The 27,912-nt window shown below is 41.0% G+C and overlaps 1 protein-coding gene across 1 annotated transcript in view; it reads left to right on the forward strand.

The window, feature by feature from the left end:
- Sugt1 (SGT1 homolog, MIS12 kinetochore complex assembly cochaperone) overlaps positions 1-24,142 on the forward strand; it is a 42,688-nt gene extending 18,546 nt beyond the window's left edge. The window contains exons 8-13 of the mRNA XM_021203541.2: positions 910-941; positions 2,859-2,955; positions 4,106-4,213; positions 15,337-15,427; positions 20,075-20,256; positions 24,017-24,142. Of these exons, the coding sequence (XP_021059200.1) occupies positions 910-941; positions 2,859-2,955; positions 4,106-4,213; positions 15,337-15,427; positions 20,075-20,256; positions 24,017-24,118 (612 nt within the window). The 3' untranslated portion in view covers positions 24,119-24,142. The remainder of the gene's footprint in view (positions 1-909; positions 942-2,858; positions 2,956-4,105; positions 4,214-15,336; positions 15,428-20,074; positions 20,257-24,016) is intronic.
- The last annotated feature ends 3,770 nt before the right edge of the window (positions 24,143-27,912 follow it).

A 27,912-nucleotide genomic window follows, 5' to 3' on the forward strand; every position in this document is an offset into this window, starting at 1 on the left:
GGATGGTTATGAGCCACCATGTGGTTGCTGGGATTTGAACTCAGGACCTTCGGAAGAGCAGTCAGGTGCTCTTACCCACTGAGCCATCTCACCAGCCCCCCCAGTGACTTCTTACTTCCAGAAAGTCCCTAACTCCCAGAATGGTACCATCCGCTATGTTTAGCCTTTGGGATCAGGGGATACTTAGAATCTAAACTATAACAGCTGGCACACAACAGAATGGCATTTGGCTAACAAAACCACAATGTGTCCTAGGGTATGTTACAGAGATGCCTTAAAAGTGGTACAATGGTCTTCTGAAGTTAACCTTTGAGATATGATCCTTTACAGTTTCTAGAGCAGTGTTTGATGAGTGTAATTAAGCCTAAGGTTATACTGTCTTAAAGCTGAATTTCCGTTGTTGCCACAGTCTCCTGTAGCCTGGGCTGCTCTTGTCACTAGCAGCCTGTGGCTCTTGTTCTCCTGCTTCTGCATCCAAGTGCTGGAGTATAGGTGTGTGCTGCTGCCACACCCGCTGGAAGTGGGCTTCCTAGAACTCACTCTGTAGACCAGGCTGGCCTCGAACTCAGAAATCCACCTGCCTCTGCCTCCCGAGTGCTGGGATTAAAGGTGTGTGCCACCACGCCCGGCTGTGGGCTCAGTTCTTGAGTTCTGTCTTTCAGCTACACAAGTCAGTCATATTGGAAAGGTTTGTTGTCTGCTGCAGCAGGCTCTCCCTGTGTGAGTACGGCTGGTGTGGTACTCCCACTCCTGCTTGGAAAAGCAGACTGCCAGGCATTAAGATTGCGCATTGCACTTCTTCCATATTTTAGAACTACAGGCCTCAGCTAATTAATAATGCATGGAGTTTTAAATATAGCCGCTAAACTAACATATAAAATTTTTTCTCTTTCAACTTGCCCAAACCAGTCTGCATCTCAGAGGACCCAGTCAAAAATCAAGTAAGTGTTTCTTTCTTATAAAGCAGCCCATGGTACATGTGCTTAAAGAGGAGAAAATTCTGGTCTCACAGAAGGCAGATCCTTAACTGTGATTTTAAGTGTTTTCTAATTTAAAAATTGTGTTACAGTCCTCATGAAAAATTTAACTTTAAGTCTGTCTACTAATTAGTATTAACATGTTAATGAATTCATATAACTGTCATCTCTAAACTTGCTTAGCTTGGTTCCATATTGTGTTGCCTTTGTGTGTATTATGGAGAGCTGCTTCCCATTAAGTCACTGTTGTCCATGTAAAGAAGTAGCGGGCTTAACAGAATTGAAACTTGCCATGCTGCTGCTGGTGTGTGTGTGTGTCTGTGTGTGTCTCTTGTGAGCATGTGTGTGTGTGTGCGTGCATGCACACATGAGAAGCAGGTGCTGAGGACTGAGCCAGCAAAGGCCCCATGCATCCTAGGCAAGTGCCATGTAGTGAACTGTATCCTCAGCCCTTGTCCTGACTCTTATATTTGGATCCATTTTTCTTAGGAATGTTTTATGTGAGTTCAAAGCTAGTATTGCAGTCACATAATGAATGAATGAATGAATGAATGAATGAATGAATGAATGAATAGCAAAGCTTTTTGTTTTTGTTTTTGTTTTTTCGAGGCAGGGTTTCTCTGAATAGCCCTGGCTGTCCTGGAACTCACTTTGTAGACCAGGCTGGCCTTGAACTCAGAAATCCGCCTGCCTCTGCCTCCCGAGTGCTGGGATCAAAGGTGTGCGCCACCACACCCGGCTGAATAGCAAGGCTTTGACTGTGGCTTAGTCAATGAAGTGCTTGCCCTGCATGTGTGAGGATCTGAGTGTGGATTCCTATCACCCACATAAATATAAAATAAAACCAACCTAACCAAAGACTAAAGACTGGTCACGGCAGCACACCTGTAACCTTAGTGCTGCTTGGATAGAGAAAGATGGCTCCCTGGAGCTCTAGGTGAGTGATAAACTCATTTCAAAAAGTAACGTAGGAAACAGAGAAGACACCCAACCACTGGCCAACACACATACTCACTAGGTCACATGTGTATATGCACACAACATACAAAGTATTCTCTAGCCACATAACCAAGCTATATTCTTAAGACTAACTTTGCAGTCTGACTAGTTGTGAAGGTGTGTGCTGGGCATGTTGAAGTGTATTTCTTTACTCGAGTTGCTTTTATTGTGATCTAAGCAGGTGAGTGGCAGTTCAGAACAGATTATTAAGTACACTGTGAAGTAGGTACTTGCCCTTGTCCTTGGACATAGATTAGTGCTATGTAAGCAGCTTTGCCCTCTGGGAGATTTTAGTCCAGTCTGGTTTGGGAGTGAGAACCAACACCTACATTTTCAGTGCTTTCGTTGTTGGAAAACATGTAAAATTCATCTCTTTAGACACACTGGTCTTCCCTCAGAACTTGAATTAATCCTTTAATACAGTGTATAGTGTGTCTGTCGGCAGGCACTGTGGGGGATCTAGGCAATGCTCCTCGTTGTCTCGCCCCATGTATTTGCTCCCACCTCGAGTGAGCAGGCTAACCTATGCCTCTATGCCTACTGTGTGTGCTGCCAATTGATTGGCAAGCTGACTGCTTCATCTTTCCAAGCTAGCAGTCTCAAGCTGTTTTTACAGAGTTAAAAGATGACGGTGTTGGTGGTGCACATAACTGGTAGCTGTTAAATTTTCATTTTCTGTATTAGCTTAAGCACAGCAGTATCAGGAACTTAGGGCATTGGGTCTGGAAAGGTTTGACATTGTCTACCTCCTGATAGGAATTAGTTGTTTATATACCTGCTTTGTCATTTACTTCCTAAAGGTGGAGCTCTTGTTCTAATAAGACTATTAATTTGACAACTTTAAGAAAATCAGAAATTATATTAAGATATTTCTTTAAATAGGTATGACTGGTATCAAACAGAATCTCAAGTAATCATTACACTTATGATCAAGAATGTTCAGAAGAATGATGTACATGTGGAATTTTCAGAAAAAGAGGTAATTAGTCTTTGAATCTTATGTAGAAGTTAAATACTGTTTGTAAATTTAGTGTATGAATAATTTATACCAATTTATTAGATATATTTCATTTCTTCTTGAGATAAAATGGAAAATACTAAGTGAAATTGGAAGCATTGCTTTTCATTTGAAAATTTTGAAAATTTGAACTAAGAACATGTTTGCGGTAGGCTGTCTCTAGAGGTGCTTGTACTTGATCTGAGACAAGGTCCTGCAATAAAGCCATGGCTGGCCTTAAACCTGGTGCAATCCTCCTACATCTGATTCTGGGGTACCTGTCACTGTGCACTTACATACTGTGCACAGTGACTACCTTTTGCTAGTGTTGCTGGCTTACATCATCTGTTAGATTTGCAGTGCAAAGCAGAACTGGGCTGACAGTAAGATCAGTGCTCAGTAAGATCAATGCGTTGGTTAAACTTATGGTATGCTACTTTCAAAAGTTAGGTTTACTACCACCACCTACCCACCAACATCACACATAGCACACGCACAGCTTAGTTTTATGGGGTTTATACATGTCTTCAAGTTTATTAGCTACATCAAATGAGTATGATTTAATAACTTTTTTCTTCCTCATGATAGATATTTACAAGCTGTATTGTGATAGAATTAACATAATTTACATAGAATAGGCATTTTTAAAAGCTGGATGCTATATTTGTTCTTATGTATTACATTTTCTTTATTTGAATACTAAGTATATGTAATTAGATCTGTAATTAATACAATGCAACATTCTTTTCTACCATTTGGTTCTATGTATGAGAATTCAAATGAGAGATGCCATGTGAAAAAAGAAAATATTCTTTTGAAGTGCCTAAATCTGACATTGTAGAGCTGGTGAGATGGCTTGGAGGATAAAGGCCCCGGCTGGCAAGCCTGACAATTGGAGTTCAATCTGGGGCTCCACATGGTGGGGGGAGAAAGCAGACTCCTGCAACCTGTCATCTAACCCCCCCACACACACACACAGAGTCACACTCTCACACTCATACACACACACTCACACTCTCTCACACTCACACACACATACATATTTGCAACATTGCCGAGATTTGTAGTTATATTAAATACTTCACTTTTTATATACATTTACAAAGTCTGGTACTAACTTTGTTTTCATTAGTTGTCTGCTTTGGTGAACATTCCTTCTGGAGAGGACTACAGTTTGAAACTGAGGCTGCTTCACCCGATAATACCAGAACAGAGTACATTTAAAGTACTTTCAACAAAGGTAAGCAAGCAGAAAGAATGTAATATTGAAAAAGTAATATCTGCAAAAGGATACTGGTGGATGAAATCATCCATGTGTAGTTGGCCTGTAGCCCCTGCTCTCAGAGTGTTAGGGATCAAACCCAGAACTTTGTGTGCTGGGCAGGGACTCTACCAGGAGTCTGCATCCCAGGCAGTGTCACTGTTTTTAAGTGTGTGTGTGTGTGTGTGTGTGTGTGTGTGTGTTGTGATGGGTGGGTAGAGGTCATAGGACATTTTGTGGGAACTGGGAAGTGGTTCTCTTCTATCATGTGGGTCCAGGGGATCAAACTCAGGTTTGTGGTGGTTTGAATATGCTTGGCCCCTGGAGTGGCACTATTAAGAGGTGTGGCCTTGTTGGAAGAAGTGTGTTACTGTGGGTGTAGGCTTTGAGACCCTCCTCTTCCTAGCTGCCTAGTAATCAGCCTTCTGGTGGTCTTCAGATGAAGATGTAGAACTCTCAGCTTCTCCTGCACCATGCCTGCCTGGATGCTGCCATGCTTCCCCACCCTGATGATAATGGACTGAACTTCTGAACCTGTAAACCAGCCCCAATTAAATGTTGTCCTTATAAGAGTTGCCTTGGTCATGGTGTCTGTTTACCGCAGTAAAACCCTAACTAAGACAGGTTTCTATTTAATGTAGATATATCAATCAGCCTATCTAGTTAGTGTGTGTGTGTGTGTGTGTGTGTGTGTGTGTGTGTGTGTGTGTGTGTGATACTCCCCTAAGCATGTTGTAAAGAGGCTGGAGGTTGAAGTGGGATGTCTTTTGTAGTAGGGTCTTTAACTGTACTGCAGCTCCCTGTTTTACTTAGATTGGCAGGCCAGTGAACCCCAGGAATCTGCCTGTTTGTGCTGTCCTAGCTCTGGAGTTAAGAACAAATGACACAGCTGCATTTTCTGTGGGTGCTGGGAAGCTAAGCTCATGTCCTGATTTGCACAGAGCAAACACATTAGACTTCATTGTTTTTAAAATCATGCATGTGCTTGTACTGGGACTAGTGCCCAGGTGCCTCAGGAGGCCAGAAGCATTGGGTCCCCTTGGAACTGGAGTTATAAAGGTGGCTGTGAGCTACCCACCCGATACGGATTCTGAAATCCTCTGCAAGAACAATATGTACTTTTCTCCATTGAGCCATCTCTCCAGTTCTAAGCAGCCTCTTCATGAGATTTGATGCTCGGGAACTGTCAGTGTGGTCTGTCTCACATAGTTTATAAGTACTGTAAAGTAGAACCTGCATTTTGTTGATTTTTTTTTTTTTGATTTTTTTGTTTAGTCAAGCTGAATTTTAGGTTATTTCTTTGTTTGAGACAGGATTTCTCTGGTCTGTCTCACATAGTTTATAAGTACTGTAAGGTAGAACTTACATTTTGTTAATTTTTTTTTTTTTTTTAGTCATGCTGAATTTTAGGTTATTTTCTTTGTTTGTTTGAGACAGGATTTCTCTGTGTTTTCTCTTTGCTGTCCTGAAACTCACTCTGAAGATCAGACTGACCTTGAACTCAGAGATCTGCCTGCCTCTGCCTCCCAAGTGCTGGGATTAAGCGTGTGCACAACAATACCCAGCTCTAGGTTATTTTATTAAGAGGAAACGCTGAATATGTTTGGATTATAGTATGATTATATTATTTAGATTCCTGTATAGTTAAAAATAAGAATGCTAATGGAATTAGTTTTTAGAGTATTTTAAATGTCATTCCAAAAAAGAAGGAAGTAGTATAACAGTAGAGAATATAGAAAAATGAAAAATAAAAATTGTAGGGTATGGTGACTCCTACCTGTAATTCCAGCATCCACGAGGATAGAGTAAGAGGATTGCTGTGAGTTTGAGGCAAGCTTGGGCTACAGAATGATTTTCAGGTCAGCATGGGTTAGAGTGAGGAAAAAAGAAAAAAAACAAAAAAAAACAAAATATAGTATAAATAATGCATGTGACTTGCACAACCCAAATGCATCTTGAGATCTTTTTGTAAAACTATGTAATTGTAAAACTGTGATAGTTTATCATAAATAAAAGATCATAAATGAGTAAATGAAAAAGGAATTGTTTAGGTGGACATTCTCTATTCCTGGAATTAGGGTCATGACCTTCCTCTGTTGGAGTAGGGAGAACAAAGCATAGAAGTAGAGTTTGCATTGACTTAAGGGTTGCCCTTTAAGAAAATGTATGGCTTGTCAGGAAAAAGCTGGCCAGTTATGAGGCAGCTACATGACACTGTGCTCTGTGGGATGATGCAGAGTGAGAAGCGGGGTGTCTGAGAAGTTAGGGTTTCCATTGCTGTAAATAGACACCATGACCAAGGCAACTCTTATAAGGACAACATTTAACTGGACTGGCTTACAGGTTCTGAGGATCAGTCCATTATCATCAAGGTGGGGTCATGGCTGCTTCCAGGCAGGTATGGTACAGGAGGTGCTGAGAGTTTACATCTTGTTCCAAAGGCAAACAGGAACAGACTGATTACCAGGCAGCTAGGAAGAGGGTCTCTCAAGGCCACCCCCACAATGACATAGTTCCTCCAACCAGGCCACACTTCCAAATAGCACTACTCCCTGGGTCAAGCATATTCAAACCACCACATTCCACTCCTTGGCCCCATAGGCTTGCTCAAACACATGAGTCTATGGTGGCCACACCTAGCCATAGCATAATGCAAAATATATTTCATCCAACTTCAAAAGTTCTCATAATCTATAGCAGTCTCAACAATGTTAAAAGTACAGTGTCTTCTGAGAGTCCCCCAAACACTTAACTGCAATCCCTTATAAAACCAAAAGCAAAGCAGCAAAAAGCAGATGACATCATCACAAGCTCTACATTACCATTGGAAACGTCATAGTGAGGGAATACTGGACCAAAGAGAGACAGAGAACCAGCTGGGCAAACTCCAAGCTCTGTATCTCATGTCTGATCCCCAGCTCCTTTCTCTCTCCTGGGCTGGTCCCACTCCTCGTGAGCAGCTTTTCCCGCAGGTAGCCCATGGCTCTGGCATCTTTAACATCTTGGGGTCTGCAAGGCAGCTTCAGCATTACAGCTTGTTTCAGTTCCTGAAATCCACACATGATCTTCTGGGCTCCTATAAAGGGCTTGGGTCACTTCCCAGCTCCGCTCTCTGTAGCACTCCAGGCTCTGGTTGACTCCACTCCGCTACTGCTGCTGTTCTCGGTAATCATCCCCGGTGCTGACATCACTAATACGTTGGGGTCTTCTGCTGAAACTAGGCTTCACCAATAGTCTCTCATAGGCTCCTTTCATGGTACCAAGCCTTACCTTCCTTGCATGACCCCCTCTGGCCTGGACCATCAACTGCAACTGAGGCTGCATGTTCACCAGTAAGGCCCTGTCTCTCATAGTGCCAAGCTTCAGTTTGGGTGGGAACTTGCCCCAAAGTCATCACTCTTTGAATTTGTTTATCTCCTTGAACATAGCACAGCTCCATTCTATTTCTTGGTACTCCTTTGTAGTATTAACCTAATTAATCCTACTCAAATCAAATCAACCCTGGGTGGCAGCGGCACTCCATGCTACCCTCCCCAGTGTTCTGGGTTTTTGAATGAAAGACACACACACACCTTTATATTTTAATATGCCTTTAACAATGGCTGAGCCACTTCCAAACTTCCATGTGGCTAACAACCCACCTCCCCAATATTCCTGAGTTATTCCTAAAATCTATATTCCATCTTTGTTGCCCTAAACCCAGTTCGGGGCTCCTTGGTCCCACTCTTCCCCGGCTTGTTCATGCTGGCTGTCTCTCTGTCCTCTGTCCCTCTCAGGTGTGATGTCTCCTCTCCTGCTCCTGCATGGCAGCTGTCCCTCTGCTTCCTGGGTCTCTTGCTTGGGAATCCTAAAAGTCCCACCTCTGTCCTCCTGCCCAGCCATTAGCCACCTGCAACTTGATTCACCAATCAAAACCAGTTGGGGGCAGGTTCTATGTGCAGATACGTGGATTCTCGTGCAGTTTTGGGAACCCGATTAACATAGTACTAGTGGCATTAGACCATATCCACAACACTCTTTTATCCTTTTAACCATACATTTTGTACATTTTCTTTGGAAGCTCGCTCCTATTCATCAAAAGTCTCTTCATAAGAGTGAACTTTAGTAACCACTCAGCAGAATCTATACCAGACTGTTTTGAGGCTTCCTTTGTCAAAGCAATTAATCTAAATCTCTTCACCTTAGCCTTAGGCAGACTCTTTGAACAATGGCAAAAAGCAGCCACATTCTTCACCAAAATATCCCAAGAGCAGTCTGTAGGCCACATACTAAAATTCTTCTCTTCTGAAATCCCTTGAGCCAGTAGTCCTACACAGTTTAAGTCACCCTCAGCAGCACTGGCTTCCATATTCTTACTAGGATGACCCATCAAGCCCCACTAAAATCATTCCATGGCTTTCCAAATCCAAGGTCCCAAAATCTACATTCTTCCAAACAAAAAACATGGTCAGGCCTATCACAGCAATACCCAGTCCCTGGTACCAACTTCTTTCTCAGCTAGGGTTTTACTGCTGTGAGCAGGCACCATGACCAAGGCAAGTCTTATAAAGGACAACATTTAATTGGGGCTGGCTTACAGACTCTGAGGTTCAGTCCATTGTCATTCAAGGCGGGAGCATAGCAGAGTTCAGGTAGATTCGAGGAGCTGAGCGTTCTATATTTTGTTCCAAAGGCAAACAGGAGAAGAACCCGGCAGCTAGGAGGAGGGTCTCTCAAAGCCCAACTCCATAGTGACACACTTCCTTCAAGAAGGCCATATATGCCTCCTAATAGTGCCGCTCCCTGGGCCAAGCATATTCAAACCACCTCAAGGGATTGGCCATTTTCAGTTGCTGCACTATCCACAGAGTTAAATTTATTTAATAATAGAATTTGGAGCAGTCGGTCCCAAAACTGGAGAGATAGAAGAGAGGCAGGTGAGGAATGGTGTATTTTTTGTTGGGTTTTTTTAGTTGTTTCGGTTTTTAAGTCAAAGGCTGCCCGAAAGCGTTGATTCTCTTGCCTTGGCCTTTTGAATGCCAGAATTCAGGTATTTTCTTATTGTCCATCAGCGAACCCCTCCCACACCCATCTCCTGCCTCTTGTTGCTAGGTATTGAACCTGGGACCTTGTGCAAGCTTACCACTCGGGTATCTTCCCAGCCTTAGAGAGTCCTACTGCATGTCCATTTGAAGTCATTTATTAAGAATTGATTTCTGTGAAGAGATGATGAATGACTTAAGAATTTGTATTTCACATAATGTTTGGCATATAAATGCAGTTTGTATTTCAGGTCATGAATTTATTATTTTATTTTAGGTTTTTTGATTTGTTTTGTTTTTGTTTTTTTCGAGACAGGGTTTCTATGTGTAGCCCTGACTGTCCTGGAACTCACTTTGTAGGCAAGGCTGGCCTCAAACTCAGAAATCCGCCTGCCTCTGCCTCTCAAGTGCTGGGATTAAAGGCGTGTGCTACCACCGCCCGGCTTATTTTAGTTTTTTTTAAAACAGGGTTTCTCTTGTGTTACAAGCCCTGGCTGTCCTGGACTCGCTCTGTAGAGCAGACTGACCTCTAACTCACAGAGATCTACCTGCTTCTGCCTCCTGAGTCCTAGGATTAAAGGTGTGTGTCACCATACCTAGCAACTGAGTAACTTTGGCATCAATATACTCTGCTAAATTTGGTAGTTCTCCCCCTATATGCACAGTGCTCAGCGAAACTTGTGGAGGAGCCTGAATTGGAATTGATAGAGTGAATGTTTTGGGTTTTGTTTGTTTTGTTTTTGAGACAGGGTTTCTCTGTGTAGAGCTGGCTGTCCCCAAACTCTCTCCATAGAACAGGCTGGTCTCAAACTCCCAGAAATCGGCTTGCATCTGATTCCTGAGTCCTGGGATTAAAGGCTCAAGGAAGAAAAAGGTCTCAAAGTTCACACCGTAGTAAATAATAACGTGGCACACACCTGTCCCAACCCTCAGGCAGGGGATCTCTGTTAGTTGTTTGTGCTGACCCAGGAGACATAGTTGAATTCTGACTGCCAGCTAAGAGTGGTGCTTCTTAGGTTTTTCTTTGTTCTGAATGGAATTTAAGGCTCTAAGGTTGTGTCTAAAGCAGGGCTTTTATAACCATTCTGCTTGAGAACATTTTATGTGGCCCTGGGAATATATAGATATATAATATAACTCCAGCATTCACTAATAATACATTTTAAAGAAATTTATTTTTAAATGATTCTTCAGTTATATGTAGAACCTTGCCATTTACTAAAAATGACAGAAAAGTTAAGGTTAAGGTAGATGATCTTTGGGTTTTGCATGAAGAATTAAGCTTGGGTGTTACTTGGTGCATAGAGCATTAAGTAGATTTTAAGTGTTGTTTGACCTTTGTTTTTGTAACCATCAGTTCTTAGAACACTGCTTCACATAAACAGAGTAGAAAATGACAAGTACTTTTAGAGCCATTTCAGAAATTGTTGAAAATTCTGGCCTAATCCCAAGCCAGAATTCATTGAATGATTTATTTATTTTTTTATGAAATTCAAGTTAGCAACTTAACACTAAAATCCCAGAATAGAATAAACTCCTATGCTTAGGTTTGGCAGGAGGAATATAGTTAAGTCTTAGTTTTCTGTAATTAAGCCATGCTTTGGGTTTTGACTTTTTTTTTTTTTTTTTTTTTTTTTTTTTTTTAAGATCACAAAAGGTGTGTCCAGCAAAATTACTGCAGTTTATTAACATAGCCTAGTCTGGAATCCCAGCTAAGGTGTTTCAGGCAGTATTCAGTTAACGTTACAGCATGTTAGCGTGTTGAGAGCACTCACAGGGCAGAGTTCATGTTGTGTGTTCAGGGCTAAGGCTCAGTGATGCTGTACAGTACAGTATTGGCCAGGGCTGCCCAAACGCTATGGGCTCTTTACACATTGGGCTTAGAATTAACTTGTGGAGGTTGAGCATTGCTGTTGCCAAAGCTTTGGTGGTTCCTGGATTCAGCTGTACATCTGGATACAGGGTCGAGAGACCTACAGATAGAAGACCAGTGTTCTGACCCTTGGATCAATATATTTTGCATATGTAATAATAAACTGCTGTGTTTTTCAAAAACAAATTGAAATTTTTTTTTGTAATCATGTTTCTTTAGGGAACTAAACGGTGACATCTTTGATCACTTCCCTTTTCAAACAGCAGAGGGAGGCAGTGTTATATGCAGTAGTGCTAGGAAGATAGGATTCAGTGGGTAAAGAGCTTGCTACTCTGAGGACCCAGATTTCTAGAAGCTACAGAATCAGGTGGGTGTGGTGGCTGCCCGTGCTTCTCAGCATCCAGGAGGTAAACACAGGAGATCCTTAGAGCAAGGTGGCTTGTCAGACTAGCTAAAATGTTGTACTCTACGTTCAGTGAGAGACCCCATCTCATGATAGAAGGTAGAGAATGATTGAGGATGACATCTGATATCTTTGTACACGAGTGCACACACATGCAGGTACACTCATACATGCAAATAAATAAAATGTAGACAGTAATCTTCCATGGTTCTGTTAAGTACGCTGGCATATGTAAAGCACCAAGCACACAGTGCTCAATCAGTGCTATTTACCCTCATAATTCAGATTTTTATTCGGGCTATAAAAAAATACATGCAGAGCATAGCAAAGGTGGAGGAGTGTACGGAGGCACCGAGAAGGGAATCCTTGCTACCACAGATGACATCTTAGCATGCTTCCCTTCAAATAGCCAGATCTTTCGAATAGAACACATACCATAGTCACTGTTGACATTTTAGCATCCATTCCACTGAGTAACCAGCTCTTTTCCCGTATGCATGTTGTACATTGGAATGCTGTTGCGGTCTTCAAGCAGAGTCCTCTGAGATAGGATGTTGGTGGTCAACAGTCAGACATGCAGTGGGAGGGAAGAATATGCTGATAGCTGGGCCTTGTATAGGAAACATTGCCCGGACTCAGTCTCAACCTGTAGTAAATATTAGAATTAAGCACTTACAAGAGGTGGGGTAACCAGCTTCCTGTAAATTGCCCTCTGACCTGCACGTGGTTGAATAAAGGTAGATGACTGAGTCTGCTCACAGGGTCCTGACATACAGCAAAGGAATTTGATTGCTTAGAATGCTCTGAAGGTTTCATCCTGAAGAGCTGCCAAAGAGAGCTCCTCAGGTCCTGAAGAGACCCTTCCCGCCAGTCTGTGGCTCTTGCTCAGAGAAGGGAATGGATGGATGCCATGACTGCTTAGGAGTAGTGCTGGAGCAATTGTCCTCTGAGAGAAATTAATGAATTCTCTTACACAGAGTCCTCAGAGGTGGGCTGGTGGTATTATAATACTGAGAACTGGCGAGCCAGCACAAAACTGGTTCTTACAGATGGCTTATAGATACTTCTCTGAGATATGATCATATCTTAAAAGCATTTTCTGTGTACTTAAGTAATATTTAAACTACTAAAGTTTTTTTTCCTTTTTAAATGTATATTTGTGCATTTGTTTTATTTTATTTTTATTATTACTATTCTTTTTTTAAAATTTTCTTTATTTACATTTCAAATGCTATCCCGAAAGTTCCCCATGCCCTCCCCCCGCCCCTGCTCCCCTACCCACCCACTCCCACTTCTTGGCCCTGGCCTTCCCCTGTGCTGGGTCATATAAAGTTTGCAAGACCAAGGGGCCTCTCTTCCCAATGATGGCTGATTAGGCCATCTTCTGCTACACATGCAGCTAGAGACACGAGCTCAGGGGGTACTGGTTAGTTCATGTTGTTGTTCCACCTATAGGGTTGCATCCCCCTTCAGCTCCTTGGGTACTTTCTCTAGCTCCTGAATTGGGGGCCCTGTGTTCCATCCAATGGCTGACTGTGAGCATCCACTTCTGTGTTTGCCAGGCACTGGCACTAAAGTTTTAAGATAATTATGTGTTGGGGGATGCAAGTACACGCGTGTGAGTGCCAGGTCAACATCTGGTGTCTTCCTCATTTCCTTTTTTGAGACATGGTCTCTCACTGAACCTGGAGCTCAGTGGTTGGCTAGATTAGTTGGCCAGCAAACCTCAGGGATCCCTTTGTACACCCCACCCTCATCTTTATCTTCCTTGCTCTGGGGTTACAAGCACGTGCTTCCATTCCCAGCTTTGTACATGGGTACTGAGGGTCTGAACCAGGTCCTTAGGCCTGTCAAGCACTTTACCAACTGAGCCATCATCTCAAACTCCTAAGGAAGTTTTACTTAAATACAAGTAAGTTTGCTTATTGACTTAAATTTACATTTTAAGAGCATGTATGAATTGAAAATTAAGAATAAAAAGGAATTCACACTTCTCCCCATCTTTTGAACTTCTACTAAGTTGCCTTTCATGGTTTATGGCGTGCATGCTACTGTCTTAGTGAATGGAATAAGTAGAACTTCAAGTTGGGGCAGCTTGTGCTAAGAGATAAAGGCCTCTTTGTTGAAAGTGTACAAAAGCCCAGGTTACAGTAGCTTTCAATAAATGTAAGTGCTAGTATGTGGTGCTCTTCAGGTGAAACAAGAGTCTTTTTTTTTTTTAATAAGAGTATGTCCATGAACTTGATGGGAGTCGTTAATAGAGCTAGACTTATTTGCAATCCTTTGGTCTAGCATGCCCTGTTTGAGGTCAGTAGATGTATGTTTATCTCCTTGGAAAGAGTTACGGCAGTTAGTGTGTCAGGCATGAGGGGTGAATTCTAGGGCCCAGCCTTGATTGGTTGCTCTTAACCTCTATGCCTTGTGTTTGGTCCCCAGCACTCCTACCTAGCTGCTTATAACTAGGTAGGTATAACTGCTTATAATTATCACAAGGCTAATAACTGCAGCTCCAGGGTATTAGGTTCCTTTGTCTATCCTCTGTGGGCACTGCACACACACACACACACACACACACACACACACACACACACACACACGCACTCACGCACACTCTCACACACTTAAAAAGTAAAAGTAAAAATTTGAAATGTATATACCCAAAAGCTATTGTATATTGTATAAAATGATCTGCAAGCTGGGTGTCTAATTATCTAAAACATAAATGAATTTCTTTTAGCTTTTGCTCTAATCCCAAGACATATTATTTAAAAGCAAAAAAATCCTTCTAAAAAATAAATATAAAATGTGAACTATTTCTTGTCCCAAGCATTTCAGCAAATAGAGTCTCAACTTGAAATGATGTGTTTGATGGGTGATTATACAGTTGTCAGCATTAGGTTTTATACAGCACTGTTATACAGTGGGGTGAGCTCCTCTGGAGCAGGTGACATGCACACGTGAGTGTACGGTTGAGAACAGGTGTCTCAGAGTGGCATTACTGAGACATTTGCTCTGTATGAATCTATTGCAGGGTTGTTAGAATTCCCTAGTCTCTTCTCACTGAGTGTCTGTATTCCCCCTTCCATTTACCAACTTTGGGTCAAAGATCACTGTCTGTTGCTGATGTCAAATATGCCTTGAATGCAGAATCATTTCTGTTTAAGAACACTTTGGTAGGGGCTGGAGAGATGGCTCAGAGGTTGAGAGTACTGATGGTTCTTCCAAAGGTCCTAAGTTCAATTCCCAGCAACCACATGGTGGCTCACAACCATCTGTAATGGGATCTGACACCCTCCTCTGGTGTGTCTGAAGACAGCTAACTTATATAAATAGAATATTTAAAAAAAAACAAAAAAACAAAAAACTTTCATAGAAGAAAAATAAAGCAGATTTCAAGACCCTTCCAAATATATATGTATATGTGTGTTTGGAGAAAGCAAGCACATGTACACATGTGCATGTGGGAGTCAGAAGACAACCTTGGAAGTCCATTCTCCATGTGGGGTACATGGATTGGAAGGCTTAGCCACAGCGCCTTTACCCACTGGGCCCTCTCATTGGCCTGAATTTCAAGACTGTTAATTGTAGCATATATGATATGTGTATTGTTTTTGAAGGGTAAAATTTTAAGAGTAGAAACAAAACAACTTTTATAATTCTTCAGATTTAACTTAGTATAATTTAGGCAAACTATCAAAGACACTTAATTCTTATAAAACTTTGATTAGTTATGAAAATTGCATTTTTGCCATTTTATGTATCTTCTGTTGAGTAATGGATTTTTTTTTTTTTCTGTTTCCTTCAGATTGAAATTAAAATGAAAAAGCCAGAGGCAGTGAGATGGGAAAAACTAGAGGGACAAGGAGATGAGCCCACACCGAAACAGTTCATAGCAGGTTTGTACTCTGGCCTCCTGAAGTTCACGTGAAGTTCATTGTGCAGTTGAAATCAAATAGTAATGATCACTCTCCCTACTTCATCATTTATGAAGTAAAGATGCTTTGGGTATAATAAAGTCATTCTGATGTCCAACATTTGAACACAGACATGTGGTGGCTAGACCCAGAAGAGGTGGGACTGTCCACTGTGTCAGTTTATGACTCAAGTCAGCAAATGTCTGTGCTGTCTGGTATGGCGCGCTCTCCCATGGTGAGACAGTTTGCATCACTGATGCACCCTTCCCTGTGCCTTCTTTATTCCTCTCTGGTTTTCCACCTAATTTTTCATCTCTGATATCCTAGAATTCCTTCACAGAGTAGTGCATTTGGACTATTTCTTACTAAGACAGAGCTGGACACAGATCAGTAAAGGAGTGCCTAGAAGAGGAAACAGCTAGAGTTGATTACATAGCCCTTCTGCGCATGTGTAATCAGCAGATAAGCATCTTTCTACCAGTGGAATAATTAACCTGCAGGACCTTCTTAGAACTGCAACCTAAGATTGTATCTTAGTGTAATTGCCTCATTACTGAATAGGGAGAAATTTCTTTTTGTTGTTTAATACTCTGATTTGATGGCTGAAACAAGCCAACATTGTGTCTCAGCTACTTTCAGATTTTTGCCCCATATATAGTAGAAAACGCATGTGCTTGTGACAATTTTTAGAAAATGAGTTATTAAGAGGTCCTGTATGTATGTATGTGTGTGTATTAGAATTAATTTTATATATGTATAAAAGTTGCAAAAATATGTGTTTCTTTACGTAGTGATAGAATTTTAACTAATCTGTAGCAAAGTTAGGAAAACCAAGAGAGACAGCAAAGGCGATTTCTAGTTGGTACTTTCAAGGGTAAATAATTTATGGCCATCCCTTGGGACTGACTCTCAGAGGTCTGGGGCTGAGGTTTATACAGTGAGCAGCTGTGTAATAAATACAGTGCTCATATAAGAGCTGGCGGCCCAGGTATTTTACCTGTTCAGATCACTTAGTGGATTTGTGGAGTGCTAAAATTCGGGGCAGAGTGGGTGTGGTCCTGGTAACTTGCTGTGTCCTGTGGGGCTCATTCTCCATCAGTGGAGATGATCAGTTGTGTCATAAAGTGAGTGAGCAGAGACGTAGGTTACTCTCAGTTGTTCACCTACCGTCTCCAGTGATTCAAGTCCTTCTGAGATTAAATATCAAGGGTGTGTGTACCTGTGTGCGTGCGTGTGTGTGTGTGTGTGTGTGTGTGTGCATGCAGTTTTTCTAAACTGAATCTTTTAGAAATTCAAGATGCACTCCCTCCTGTCCTGTGTGTTTCTCAAAGAATTAATATGCTTGTCAGATCCTGTGTATTGCAAGCTGGAAACTGTAGATAAGGGCAAGGCACTTAACCTATCTAGGCCAGCTTTCTTATCTGTAGAGTAGAGATTAAAACTTCATTCCCATTCTTCCTGGGAGTCAGCATTAGAATTAATTAAATCCATGTTCCTAGCTCCTTAACAATGTCTTATGTTTTTTGTTTTCCCTGGCTACCAGTAAAATGTACAAAGATAGTGTTTCCAGTAGAGGGGAGCGACGTCTAGGATGTTTAAAGCAGTATGTGCACTCTGGATGAGACTGCACCAGGTCTTCCTGGGATTTTCTTTGATGAAGAATGGATAAAGAAAAAGTTGGTTCATTTATAGGTAAAAAGGCACAGGAAAACAGGATAAATGTTTATTTAATAGTTTCTCAACTATTTTTAGAAAAGGGATGTAGAATTATTAGAGAAGGAACATTTAGTGTTACTGTGTTCCAGTGTGACGGGAACCTGGAATCTGCCTGCCTGCCTGCCTGCCTGCCTGCCTGCCTTCTTTTCTTCCTTTTTTTTAAAGCTCTGTAAGCTATACTATCCCTTCTAGTAGCTGCTGGCTGTTTACCACTTGAGGTAGTTTGTATTAAGATGTGAAGTGCATACCCAACTTTAAAGATGTATATATATAAAAAAGAGTCATAATGTGTTTTAGTATTTTCTAGGAGACTTCATGTTGAAATAGTGGTCTTTCTTGTATGGTAGGTTTAAATACATTAAGGGCCTGGCTAGATGGTTCAGAAGGTGAAGGTCTTGTTGCTAATGACGTAGGTTTGATACTGAGGACCATCCCCAGTAAATACATAAATGGAATTTAAATATTTTATTATAATCTTTAATTATTTTGGTGGGGTTTTGTTTGTTTGTTTGTTTTTGAGACAGAGTTTCTCTGTGTAACCCTGGCTATTCTAGAACTCTGTAGACCAGACTGTCCTTGAACTCAGAAATCTGACTGCCTCTGCCTTCTGAGTGCTGGGATTAAAAGTGTGTATTGCCACCAGCCCAGCTTTTTTTTTTTTTTTTTTTTTTTCTTGTCTTCTTTGTATAAGTTTTGACTGCGTGTTCGTGTGTGCCTGGTGTGTGTGTGGAAGTCAGAAGACTGTACTTACCCTAGGAACTGGAGTTAGGACAGTTGTGAGTTTCCATGTGGGTGCTGGGAACTGAGCCCAGGTCCTTTGCAATAGTAGCAGGTGCTAACTGTTGACGTCTCTCTGGTCCCTAATAAATGGAGTTCTTAAATGAAGTTACAGTGTATTTTATTTCCTTTTAATAACAGTACTAAAACCGTTAAATTGTGTATCTGGATCACATTTCTGGCTGTTATATTTTCGTTAGATGGTCAACAGCTGTTATTAGACCTACTGTGTCATTTAGCTTGTCTGTCTGTTTTCCAGTTATTTGAGTGCCAAGATCTTCATTTCCTCAGCCTTACAGCATCCCTCCAGCTGCTGGGCCTGTAGCTTCTGTATGTAAATTATACAAAAATTTTTGTTGTTTTCTATATTATGTAGATAAGTGTATTATCAGATACTGTATTAAGATGTGGGTAAGTAAGTGGATTGATTTTCAGCAGTCAGGAGTCACTTAATGCTTTGTTTTTAATTTTCCTTTTAAAAATTTTACGTGCATTGCTGTTTTGGCTGCATTCATGTCTGTGTGAGGGTGTTGGAGCCCCTGGAACTGGAGTTAACAGACAATTGTGAGCTACCATGTGGGTGCTGGGAATTGAACCTGGGTCCTCTGAAAGAGTAGCCACTGCTCACAAACACTGAGCCATCTCTCCGGTCCTATGGAGTTACTTAATATTTTCTATTGAAGTAATCTAATGTGTGCGTGTGTGTGTGCGTGTGTGTGTGTGTGTGTGTGTGTGTGTGTGTGTGTAGGAGATGGAGCATTAGCTCACTATGTGACAGATATTTCCACTTTGAAAGATACCTAAGTGTCTCATAGAAAAGCTACACTTCCAATGTTAAAATCTTGAGAGACTGACTAGAGAGATGGTTCAGTGGTTTAGCCCACTTGGTGTTCTAGACCATTTAAGACCCAGATTTGGTATCTAGCATTCATATCAGGCAGCTTCCAACCCTCTTATTTCATTTCTAGGGAGTCTCACACCTTCTTCTGGCTCAGGGCTCTTGCATGTACAGGATGCAGATATAACACTCAGGCACAAATAAAATCTTTTTTTTTAGAAAGCTTTAGACATTTTAAAATTAGGTAAGCTTTTGGTAGTATCTGGAATTGATATAAGAACCTCGTATATGGGAGGCATTCATTCGGCCATCGCCCAACACCCCCCATTTTCTCATGGAGCATCCTAAAACGTGTGTGTGTGTGTGTGTGTGTGTGTGCGTGCGCGTGTGCGCAGACTGGTATTTTTATAATTATTTGTACTGTCTTTTAAAAAGATTTACGTATTTGATGTGTGTGAGTGTTTTGCTTACAGGTATGCCTGTGTACCGTACCGTATGTGTGCCTGGTGCCCCGGAGCACAGAAGTGGTCTTTGAAACCAAAGTTTTGAATGGTTGTTCAATGCCCTGTAGGAGCTGGAAGCAGAACCCAGATGCTATGCAAGAACAAATCCTCCTGACCACTGAGCCTTGTCTTCTGGCCCTGTTCTGCCTTTTTCAAACCTTTGCTTCTTTTCTAGAACACCGTGTCCTGGAGGTCAAAGGACAGAAGCGTAGACTCCATTCTCTCCTGACTTCATGGGTTCTGGGAATGGAACTCCGGTTGTGTGGCTGTTGCCCATCTCTCCAGCCGTCTTTTAACTTTAATTTTCCTCTCTTTTCCACCTATTTTATTTCTCTTCTGTTACTGTTTTTTTCTTGTCAGTTCTCATTTAGTAAAATCTGAACTTAACTATGTAGCTCATCCCGGTGTCTAATTACAATATTCTTTTTTTTTTTTTTTTTTTTTTATTACAATATTCTTGCTTCAGCTTCTTGAGTAACTTTCTTTCCATAAGAAGTTCTGTGATTCCTATGCAGAGTATTTTTAGTCTAGCTTTGTATATTGTATCAAAAACATACACTTAATTGAATTATTTTGCTCAGAGGAAATCCTAGATCTTGTAGTATGCCAACTTATTCAGGTTTTGAAATGTTACTGATTGTATAGCAGAGAGACACTTAATGCACAGTTGAAATTCAGTGACCTACACTACTTGCTAAGATGTCCTGGATACCGTGGTCACAGCATTTCTGTATTTCTTGACATAATCAAACATACTGATTAATCAATCACTTCTGTCTGTCTTTCTCTTTGCAGATGTAAAGAACATGTATCCGTCCTCATCTCACTATACCCGGAACTGGGATAAATTGGTTGGCGAAATCAAAGAAGAAGAAAAGAACGAGAAGCTGGAGGGCGATGCAGCTTTAAACAAGTTATTCCAGCAGATCTACTCAGACGGCTCCGATGAAGTGAAACGTGCCATGAACAAGTCATTTGTAAGAAAATAGGAACTTTTCAGATATTTTAAATATTTTCAAATTATGAGTGAATTTTAGACATCTAATGTAAGAATAAATAGTGAGTTTGAGACCACGGTGTATGACCCGGACAGCCGGAAGAATATCTAGTAGACTTTGGCCTAGCTTGATTTCTTCTTGTTCTTTCAGACTATAGAGTAGTGGTTGGAGAAATGAAATAAGAAACAAGTACGTTAGGAGTTGGATGGTTAAGAAATACTAAGATTGAGGCATCGGTGGGAATTTACTGTTATAGTTCAGTTTGTCACAGTAGCTCAATGAGTTCCTACTGTTTTTTTTTTTTTTTTTTTTTTTTTTTGAGACAGGGTTTCTCTGTATAGCCCTGGAAAACTCACTTTGTAGACCAGGCTGGCCTTGAACTCAGAAATCTGCCTGCCTCTGCTGGGATTAAAGGTGTGGGTCACCACGTCTGGCTGAGTTCCTACTGTTTTATCTTCCAGAATTATACATAGCTTCTTTAAAATGAAGAACTTAGGAGGGAAATTTCCAGAACAGTATTGGGCTAGTAGAAAAAGTCTGTTTAGTATTCAATGGCTTAATTTCTCAATTGATTAAGAAAATATTGCTAGTGTAGCCTAAAGATCACCAGAATCAGGTCTCCAGTTCTGAGGTTTTAGTGATAACTCATCACTGTAAAACTGTGTAAATTGTCTATTTACACTTAAAAATGTTATCTGTGTGCTAGTTTTGCATGCATGTATGTGCATGCCTGTGGAGGTCAGAAGTGGGAATTTCAGGCAGTTGCTAGCTGCGTGTGGGTGCTGGGAACTTAACTCCTCTGTAGTTCAGGTTGGCCTTGAATTTGCTGTGGAGCCATGGATGGCCTTGAGCTCTTGGTCCTTCTGCCTCCATCTCCCAAGCTCCCATGTGCCATTCTACCCAGCAATTATTTTTCTTGAAAATATAATCATGAACTTTACCAGGAAAAATATTGTCTACTCAGATCTTTCCAGGCAAGAAACTCATCCTTACTATTGACTTTAAAATGTGTGCTAGAGAGAACAGCTGGGTGTTAGGTCAGAGATCGGATACAAAGTCCACATCCATCTCCATATAGAATATTGATAGTTCACTGAGTGATATATATCCATAAAGCAAGCCATCTGTGCGGTAATATTGACCTTAAATGCAGCTTGCTTCTGTCTCTGTGGGAAGACAAAACAGACTACCCTCTATTGTCCTTCAGTCTAACTGAAGTAAGTAATGAGAAGGAGATGCTAAATTGCACAGTATTCTACCTGCTATAAAGAGAGAAGGGAAAGCTGTCATCAGTGACTATGACCAGATTATCAACTAAAGTCACTTCTGTGAGTTTTATCACTGAGAGTCCTCTTAGGAGTAGCTTATTTTACAGACTTGTCACATTTCATTTAATTGTATTATTTGAAGCCTGCTGTGTGCCAGGCCACCATGATTAGGACTACAGTGAAGGTACATCCGGTTTCTTTGCATGGGTTCTATAGCTGTGAGTCCAGCTGACTTGTGACTTGAAAGTGTTGTGTTTGTATTAAGTACCTATTATATAGATTCTTTCGTGTCATTCAACAAATAACACTATATAACAGCAACCTGATATTTACATAGCATTGGATATTATGGGTACTCTAGAGATGATCTGTAGCATAGTGGTAAGGGGTGCCTAGGTTATACAAATTATGAACCATTTTATATAAGAGGTCTGTGGCATCTGCAGATAGTATTATATATGAAGAAAAGGGTGTGCCTGGACCCTCTGTAGATATCAAGCAATATTTATATTGATAAAATATAGTCCATACCTTTGAAGAGTTCTCTTTGACTCTACTTAATAATGAGAATTAGACTTCTGTAGGTAAACTCTTAAGTGGGTGTAGTGGTAATCTAGCACTTGGGATGCTGAGACAGGAGAGTTGTGAGTTTAAGTTCAGTCCGGGCTAAATAGCAAGACCCTGTCTCAAAAGCAATCAAGAAAAGGAAAGGAGGCAATCCTACATTGCAGAGGTGTCATGTATCGTAGTGGTTCCATAGAAGATAGGCTGTATGGGAGTCCAGCCTAATAATTAAAAGTCTTAAGGAACTTGGCTGGCAAGATGACTCAACAGGTAGGGTGCTTGCTGCCAAACCTGATCATATAAGTTCAACCTTGGGTCCTCTGTGGCGGGAGGAAAGAGCTGACTTCTACTAGTTGTCCTCTGACCCCCCACATTTGTGCCATGGCATGCCCAAGCCCGTGCACACATGTACATGTACATGCACTAACTAGATGTAATCTAAAAATAAGTCAGCCCACCAAGAGGTGTTACATTCATGTTTGGAAGGTAAGTAAAGATCTAAAAACTGGGATGGAGAATAGCACCCCATGCAGAGGGATTAAGGGGGGTTTGCAGAAGGCCTTGATTAGCTTGAGGTTCCAGTTCAAAGGGGCAAGTAACTTCCTGTGTTTGTCAGAATGCAGCTAATTCAAAGATTGTAGGTTTCAGGAATTCACATTATACTCTGCTATGTATGACCCATGTCCATGAATTTTTATCACAACAAATGCATGGAAATTCTATATCTTTAGAAGTGTGAACCTTAGCCTTTAACAGCTGAGCTGTCTCTCCCTTCCAAGTTTTTAATAATACAGTTAAGTATTGCTTAACACTTGGCCGTGTTCTGAGAAATTTGTTGTTGGATAATTTTCATTACTGGGTAACACCATTGAGTGTGTTTATACAAACCTGTCAGTCACTTGATATGCCCTGTTTTGTGTGTGTTGCTGGGGATTGAACCCAGGCTTGCAAATGCAGGGATTGTGCTTCCGTGCTGACCTGTACCTGCAGCTCGATGGGACTCTTCCATGCTAGGAAGAGTTTTGGTGAATACAAGACATTTGAGGCTGCAAGTGTAACATAGAATATTCTTTTACAGTAGACTTTTTTTTTTAATAAGTGGAGAAGCTGAAACTAATATTTGTTGCCACATATTGTATTGTAATTGTCTGAGCTGTTGTTTTATATGGCTAGCAGGTTAATGCATTTGATTACACCAGCATCCCCATAGACAATAGAGGTATGTGCTGGAGTATGAATATTATCAATGGCTACAATATCACTGGGCAGACAGAAATCTTAAGCTGTGTGTCATAATCTTATGACATCAGTATTGTTAAGTACAGTTCATTATTGACCAAATCATTTTAATGCACAGTAGGGCTCCATGCACATAGTAGGATTGTTGGTAGGTTGTATGGTCACTGCATTGTAAGTAGATAACCAGGTCACATGTTGTTGACTTTATGTCCCTCTGTTGTATGTGCCTTAACTAAATAGAAATTCAGAATACACTAGAATATGCTTGGCAAAGAGGGAACATTAAGTGTGGGTCCTTAAAGTTCTTTTTAGCTGGTATTTTACTGTCTTCAGCAAAATAAGATTATGTCATTGGGGGGGGATTTAATTTCACTTGTAAGTCAGTTTTCCACATGATCCATCTACTAATAGCAGAATATGTGGTCCTTAGTATGGGAGTGCACATGATGTTCCTACCTACTTACTCTAGCATTGTCCTTTGTCAGCTATCTTCAAACTTGCTAACCTCTCTGGAATGCCCCAGATTAAATAAAAATGTTGAATTTATATTGAATTATTTTTAGTAGCCTATATTTGGAGGGAGTGTGTTTGATCCATTTTAAGAAAAATACTGTATTTTGATATACAATATAGGAATGAACCTTTTTTCTTTTTTCTTTTAATTGCAGATGGAGTCTGGTGGTACAGTCTTGAGCACCAACTGGTCTGATGTAGGTAAAAGGAAAGTTGAAATCAACCCTCCTGATGATATGGAATGGAAACAGTACTAAATAAATCAATTTGCTATCACTGTATTGCGTGTGTTCGAGAGTGCCCATTGTGTGCTTCATCACATTCTTGAGTTTTAAACAGTATCTTTTGAAAGATTAAACCTTCTTGCCTCTCTGTGCTTTAGAAATGATTTTTCCTGCAAGTATTCTAAAGAGTGACAATCATATCTTATCATTTCTGTCCTTAAGGATTTCACACATCCTGAAACTGAATGAAATGTCAGTTGCTCCCGGATAGATCCGCTCTGTCTAGTTATGAAGTGGAGAAATCTTTAATGGCATCTTGGGTAATTGCCTTATCTTTGATGCAGTGTTCTGTCAATAATTTATTAGACCTGGCAACTTTTGTGGGTATAAAATTTTCAGCTTCAGTGTTGTATTTACTTTTAAGAGCTGCTTTTGAATGAGAGGTGTAAATTTTTCTATGAAGGCTGGTTTATTTACCTTTCTCTTAAGTTTTTACTGGGAACTTTGAGAAATTGCTGCAGAGAATTCCTTCATTTAGTTTTTATGAGAAGTATTTGTAACTGCAGCAAGATGTTGGTTTCTACCTTCTAAATTCTCGAGTAAAGCCTAGATTCTGGAGTTTCTCAGTACACAGATGTAACTGTCAATAAGTAATCTGAAGTGGAGACCAAGAGAGTGCCAGCGCTCCTGAGCCACCATTACTGTGGTTTTAGTACTTTGGTTTTTTAACTACTTGGAGAGTAAATTAATATGTATGTATTTTCTATTTTGTGCCCCAGATCTGTAGAGCCACCTAGTGTAACAAAAATGGAGAGAGATGCCCTTAAATTCAGAGTTTAGCAGAAAGAAGGCTAACATTCCGGAAAACTTAGGAATGGCTGAATGCTGGACTACAGAATAGTTTTAACAAACCAAAAAAATTTACCTCATGATGAATTCTTTGCAGTCTGTAATAATGCATATACCACTGACAACTCACAGGTTTGACATCATTTTATCAGCCTGTGTATAGCCTAGTGGCAGGCTCTGTTAGGTGTTACTGATATTTTGTGGCAAGACACTCCCTTGTGTCCTCAGAGCTGATGGTGAAGTGAAGGATAAACATGTTGGAAAGCATTTCAGCTGTAGAAAGTGTAGGAATTTAGCTCCTTCCTTCTAGCTTCGATATGACATATTAGGAGAGTTCATACTTACAGTGAGCTGGTCCCAGGCCCTTTGCTAATAGCTCTTGGAAATGCACTGGAGATTAGGAGAGGCTGGCTTCGAATCCCTGATGCCTGCCTCACCTTCCAGTGACTGTCACGTGCTGGGGAACTGGCATTACCGGTTTACCACCATGTTTGGCTTAATCTTTCTGTTGGTGGTGGTGTCCATGCTGAAGTTGTAACTGACCTTTGGCCCACATAAAGCTGCAGGTTACTATCCTTGTTCTTGAGCACTAAAGGAAAGGCAAGGTTGACTTCTTGCTAGAGTGGAGTTCAGGAATTCTTTCCTTTGGGAAACAAGATTGTGGGTTATGGTCTAGATGTTAAATTTTCCTCAATGTCTTTGACCCTAAGGGGAAGGGAGGCTTGCTACAGAGGCAATAAAGCCAGGGCACCTCCAGCACTGTACAAGAATTTCCAACCCACTCACTTCATAATTTTCAGCAGTTAAGCCTCCCCCCACAAGAGGTATCCTTATTTTATGTGTCTGTGTGTTTGCATGAGAGTATGTACAATATTTGTGTGTTAAACACCCAGTGCCACAGAGGCCAGAAGAGGCCGTAGGATGCTCTGGAAATGGAGTTGCAGACACTGTGAGCCTCCTCCGTGTGGGTGCTGACAACCAAGCCAGATCCTCTGCAAGAACAACAATGCTTAACGCCTGAGCCATCTCTCCAGCCCCAGTCTTAAGCCTGTTAGATCCTAATTCCTTGAGTAAATAATATCTAGAGTCTTAGAATTAAAAAATTGTGAATATAAATAAATTGTATTTTTACTATTCAACCTTTAAGAGTTTTTATATCTGATATTTTTGCATTTATTCTTAAGGCTACATTACATAGAGATCTTATCCATTAGCTACACTTGCTTCACAGTGTTGAGAGTCAGGATTTTGCTGAAGTAAATGGACCTTCTAATGTATGACTAAAAGCATTATAAAATGTGCCTAAGCACATTAGATTTATCCAGCAAGGGAGTTTTGAGAAATAGGCCAGACTTGCCCAAAAGTGCCCATTCCAGAGGACTGCTTGCTTCTCCGTCTCAGATAATGGAAGCTTACAAGCTTCCACAGGATTCTAAATAAGAGTCTCTCACTGGTGTCTTTTTATTCTCCTCTTCCCCCCTCCTCCTCTCTCTCTCTCTCTCTCTCTCTCTCTCTCTCTCTCTCNCTCTCTCTCTCTCTCTCTCTCTCTCTCTCTCCCCCCTTCCCGACTTCCTGTTTATTTCTCAAGTTTTGCTGCTTTAAGTGTCTTAAATCAACCTCAAATGTCCCTTCACCAGGGTTTACCCTGGACTTCTGTCCTCCCCGCTTTTACCTCCCCAGGGCTGGAATTCCCACCTCGGATGCACGCTTCCTTCTCCCCCTTTTTTCTATCTTGGAGCTTAGGGACTAAAGTGCTATGGTGTTCTGAATTTTCTGATAAGTCTTGGATTATTTGGAGAACACCTTTGCTCTAAATCCTTCTAAAATACATTAGTCTAAAATGAGAAACTACAAAATATATTTGTAGTGAAGCAGTGTAGGACTGAATGTGCTACAGGGGGCAGGCAGCACACAGATGATTTGGCATGTGAAGAGCTGCTCAGCTGTACACACAAAAACAGGCAAGATAAACTGGCAGAGGACCTGATTCATACACCAAGAGCACTGGCAAAGGTGGACAGGTTTGATGCTGGAGGCAGAACTTAGTACAGTGTATGCTGCTAGTCTGAGACTGGTCTCTTCCTCTCCTTTAGATAGGGTCTTGCTATGTATACAGGCTAGCCTGCTAACAGTCTAAGCTATCCTTGAACTTGAGGTAACCTTCCTGCTTCAGGATCTAGGAGTTCAAAGCTTGCCTAGCACATCCTAGAGGTGGTGATTGCCTGAAGTTTTTGCCATACGCACTGGAACAAACCCAGAAAATGAGGCCTATAGAGTCTATATTTCACGTGTACAAGCATGCATATGCACACCCACCTGCCCAAGTATCAGTACAAAGAAGTGTTGGGAATGACAGTAAATGTTAACACATGACAGGAGTGGAGTAACAATCGGAATTTGTATATCTATTAGGAATTACAGTTTAATTTCACTTAACTGTGAATACCCTGATTGTGTAGATGTGAATTAATTTGCGTTATGTTGTATTTTCAGGAAATTCTGAATCTGGTTACTTATTTCTGCTCTTTCTTACACATCAAATGACAGTATCATATTGTAATTTTTGCCTACCAAAGCGATTGTTTTACAGTGTAGGGACAGTTATAGCAGAATAAATACGAAGGTGAGATTGGATTACACAGAATGACTGCTTGTAAACAGGGCCATGAGGATAAGAGTGGTACAGGAGTTTATATTTAATGGTCTTGTTAAACCGCATCAGCAGAGCACATTTCTATGGCCCATCTGTTAACACTGAAGGTAGTTTTGAAATTTCTCATTTCCCTGCCTGTCAAGATGAGGAACCAAAAGGAAAATGGTTGGATTTTCCTAGAGCTGGAATGGTTCTTAAATACCATCTAGCCCAAGATCCGCCCTCCTCCTGCCACATAGTGTTGTTCATGGCCGTTTCTTCATAATGGTTCTTGAATCTTAGCCCACGTAACCGTCTAGTGCTGTGACTGTTTCTTAGAACATCA

Source organism: Mus pahari, chromosome 8, assembly GCF_900095145.1.
Source record: "Mus pahari chromosome 8, PAHARI_EIJ_v1.1, whole genome shotgun sequence".
NCBI lineage: Eukaryota > Metazoa > Chordata > Mammalia > Rodentia > Muridae > Mus > Mus pahari.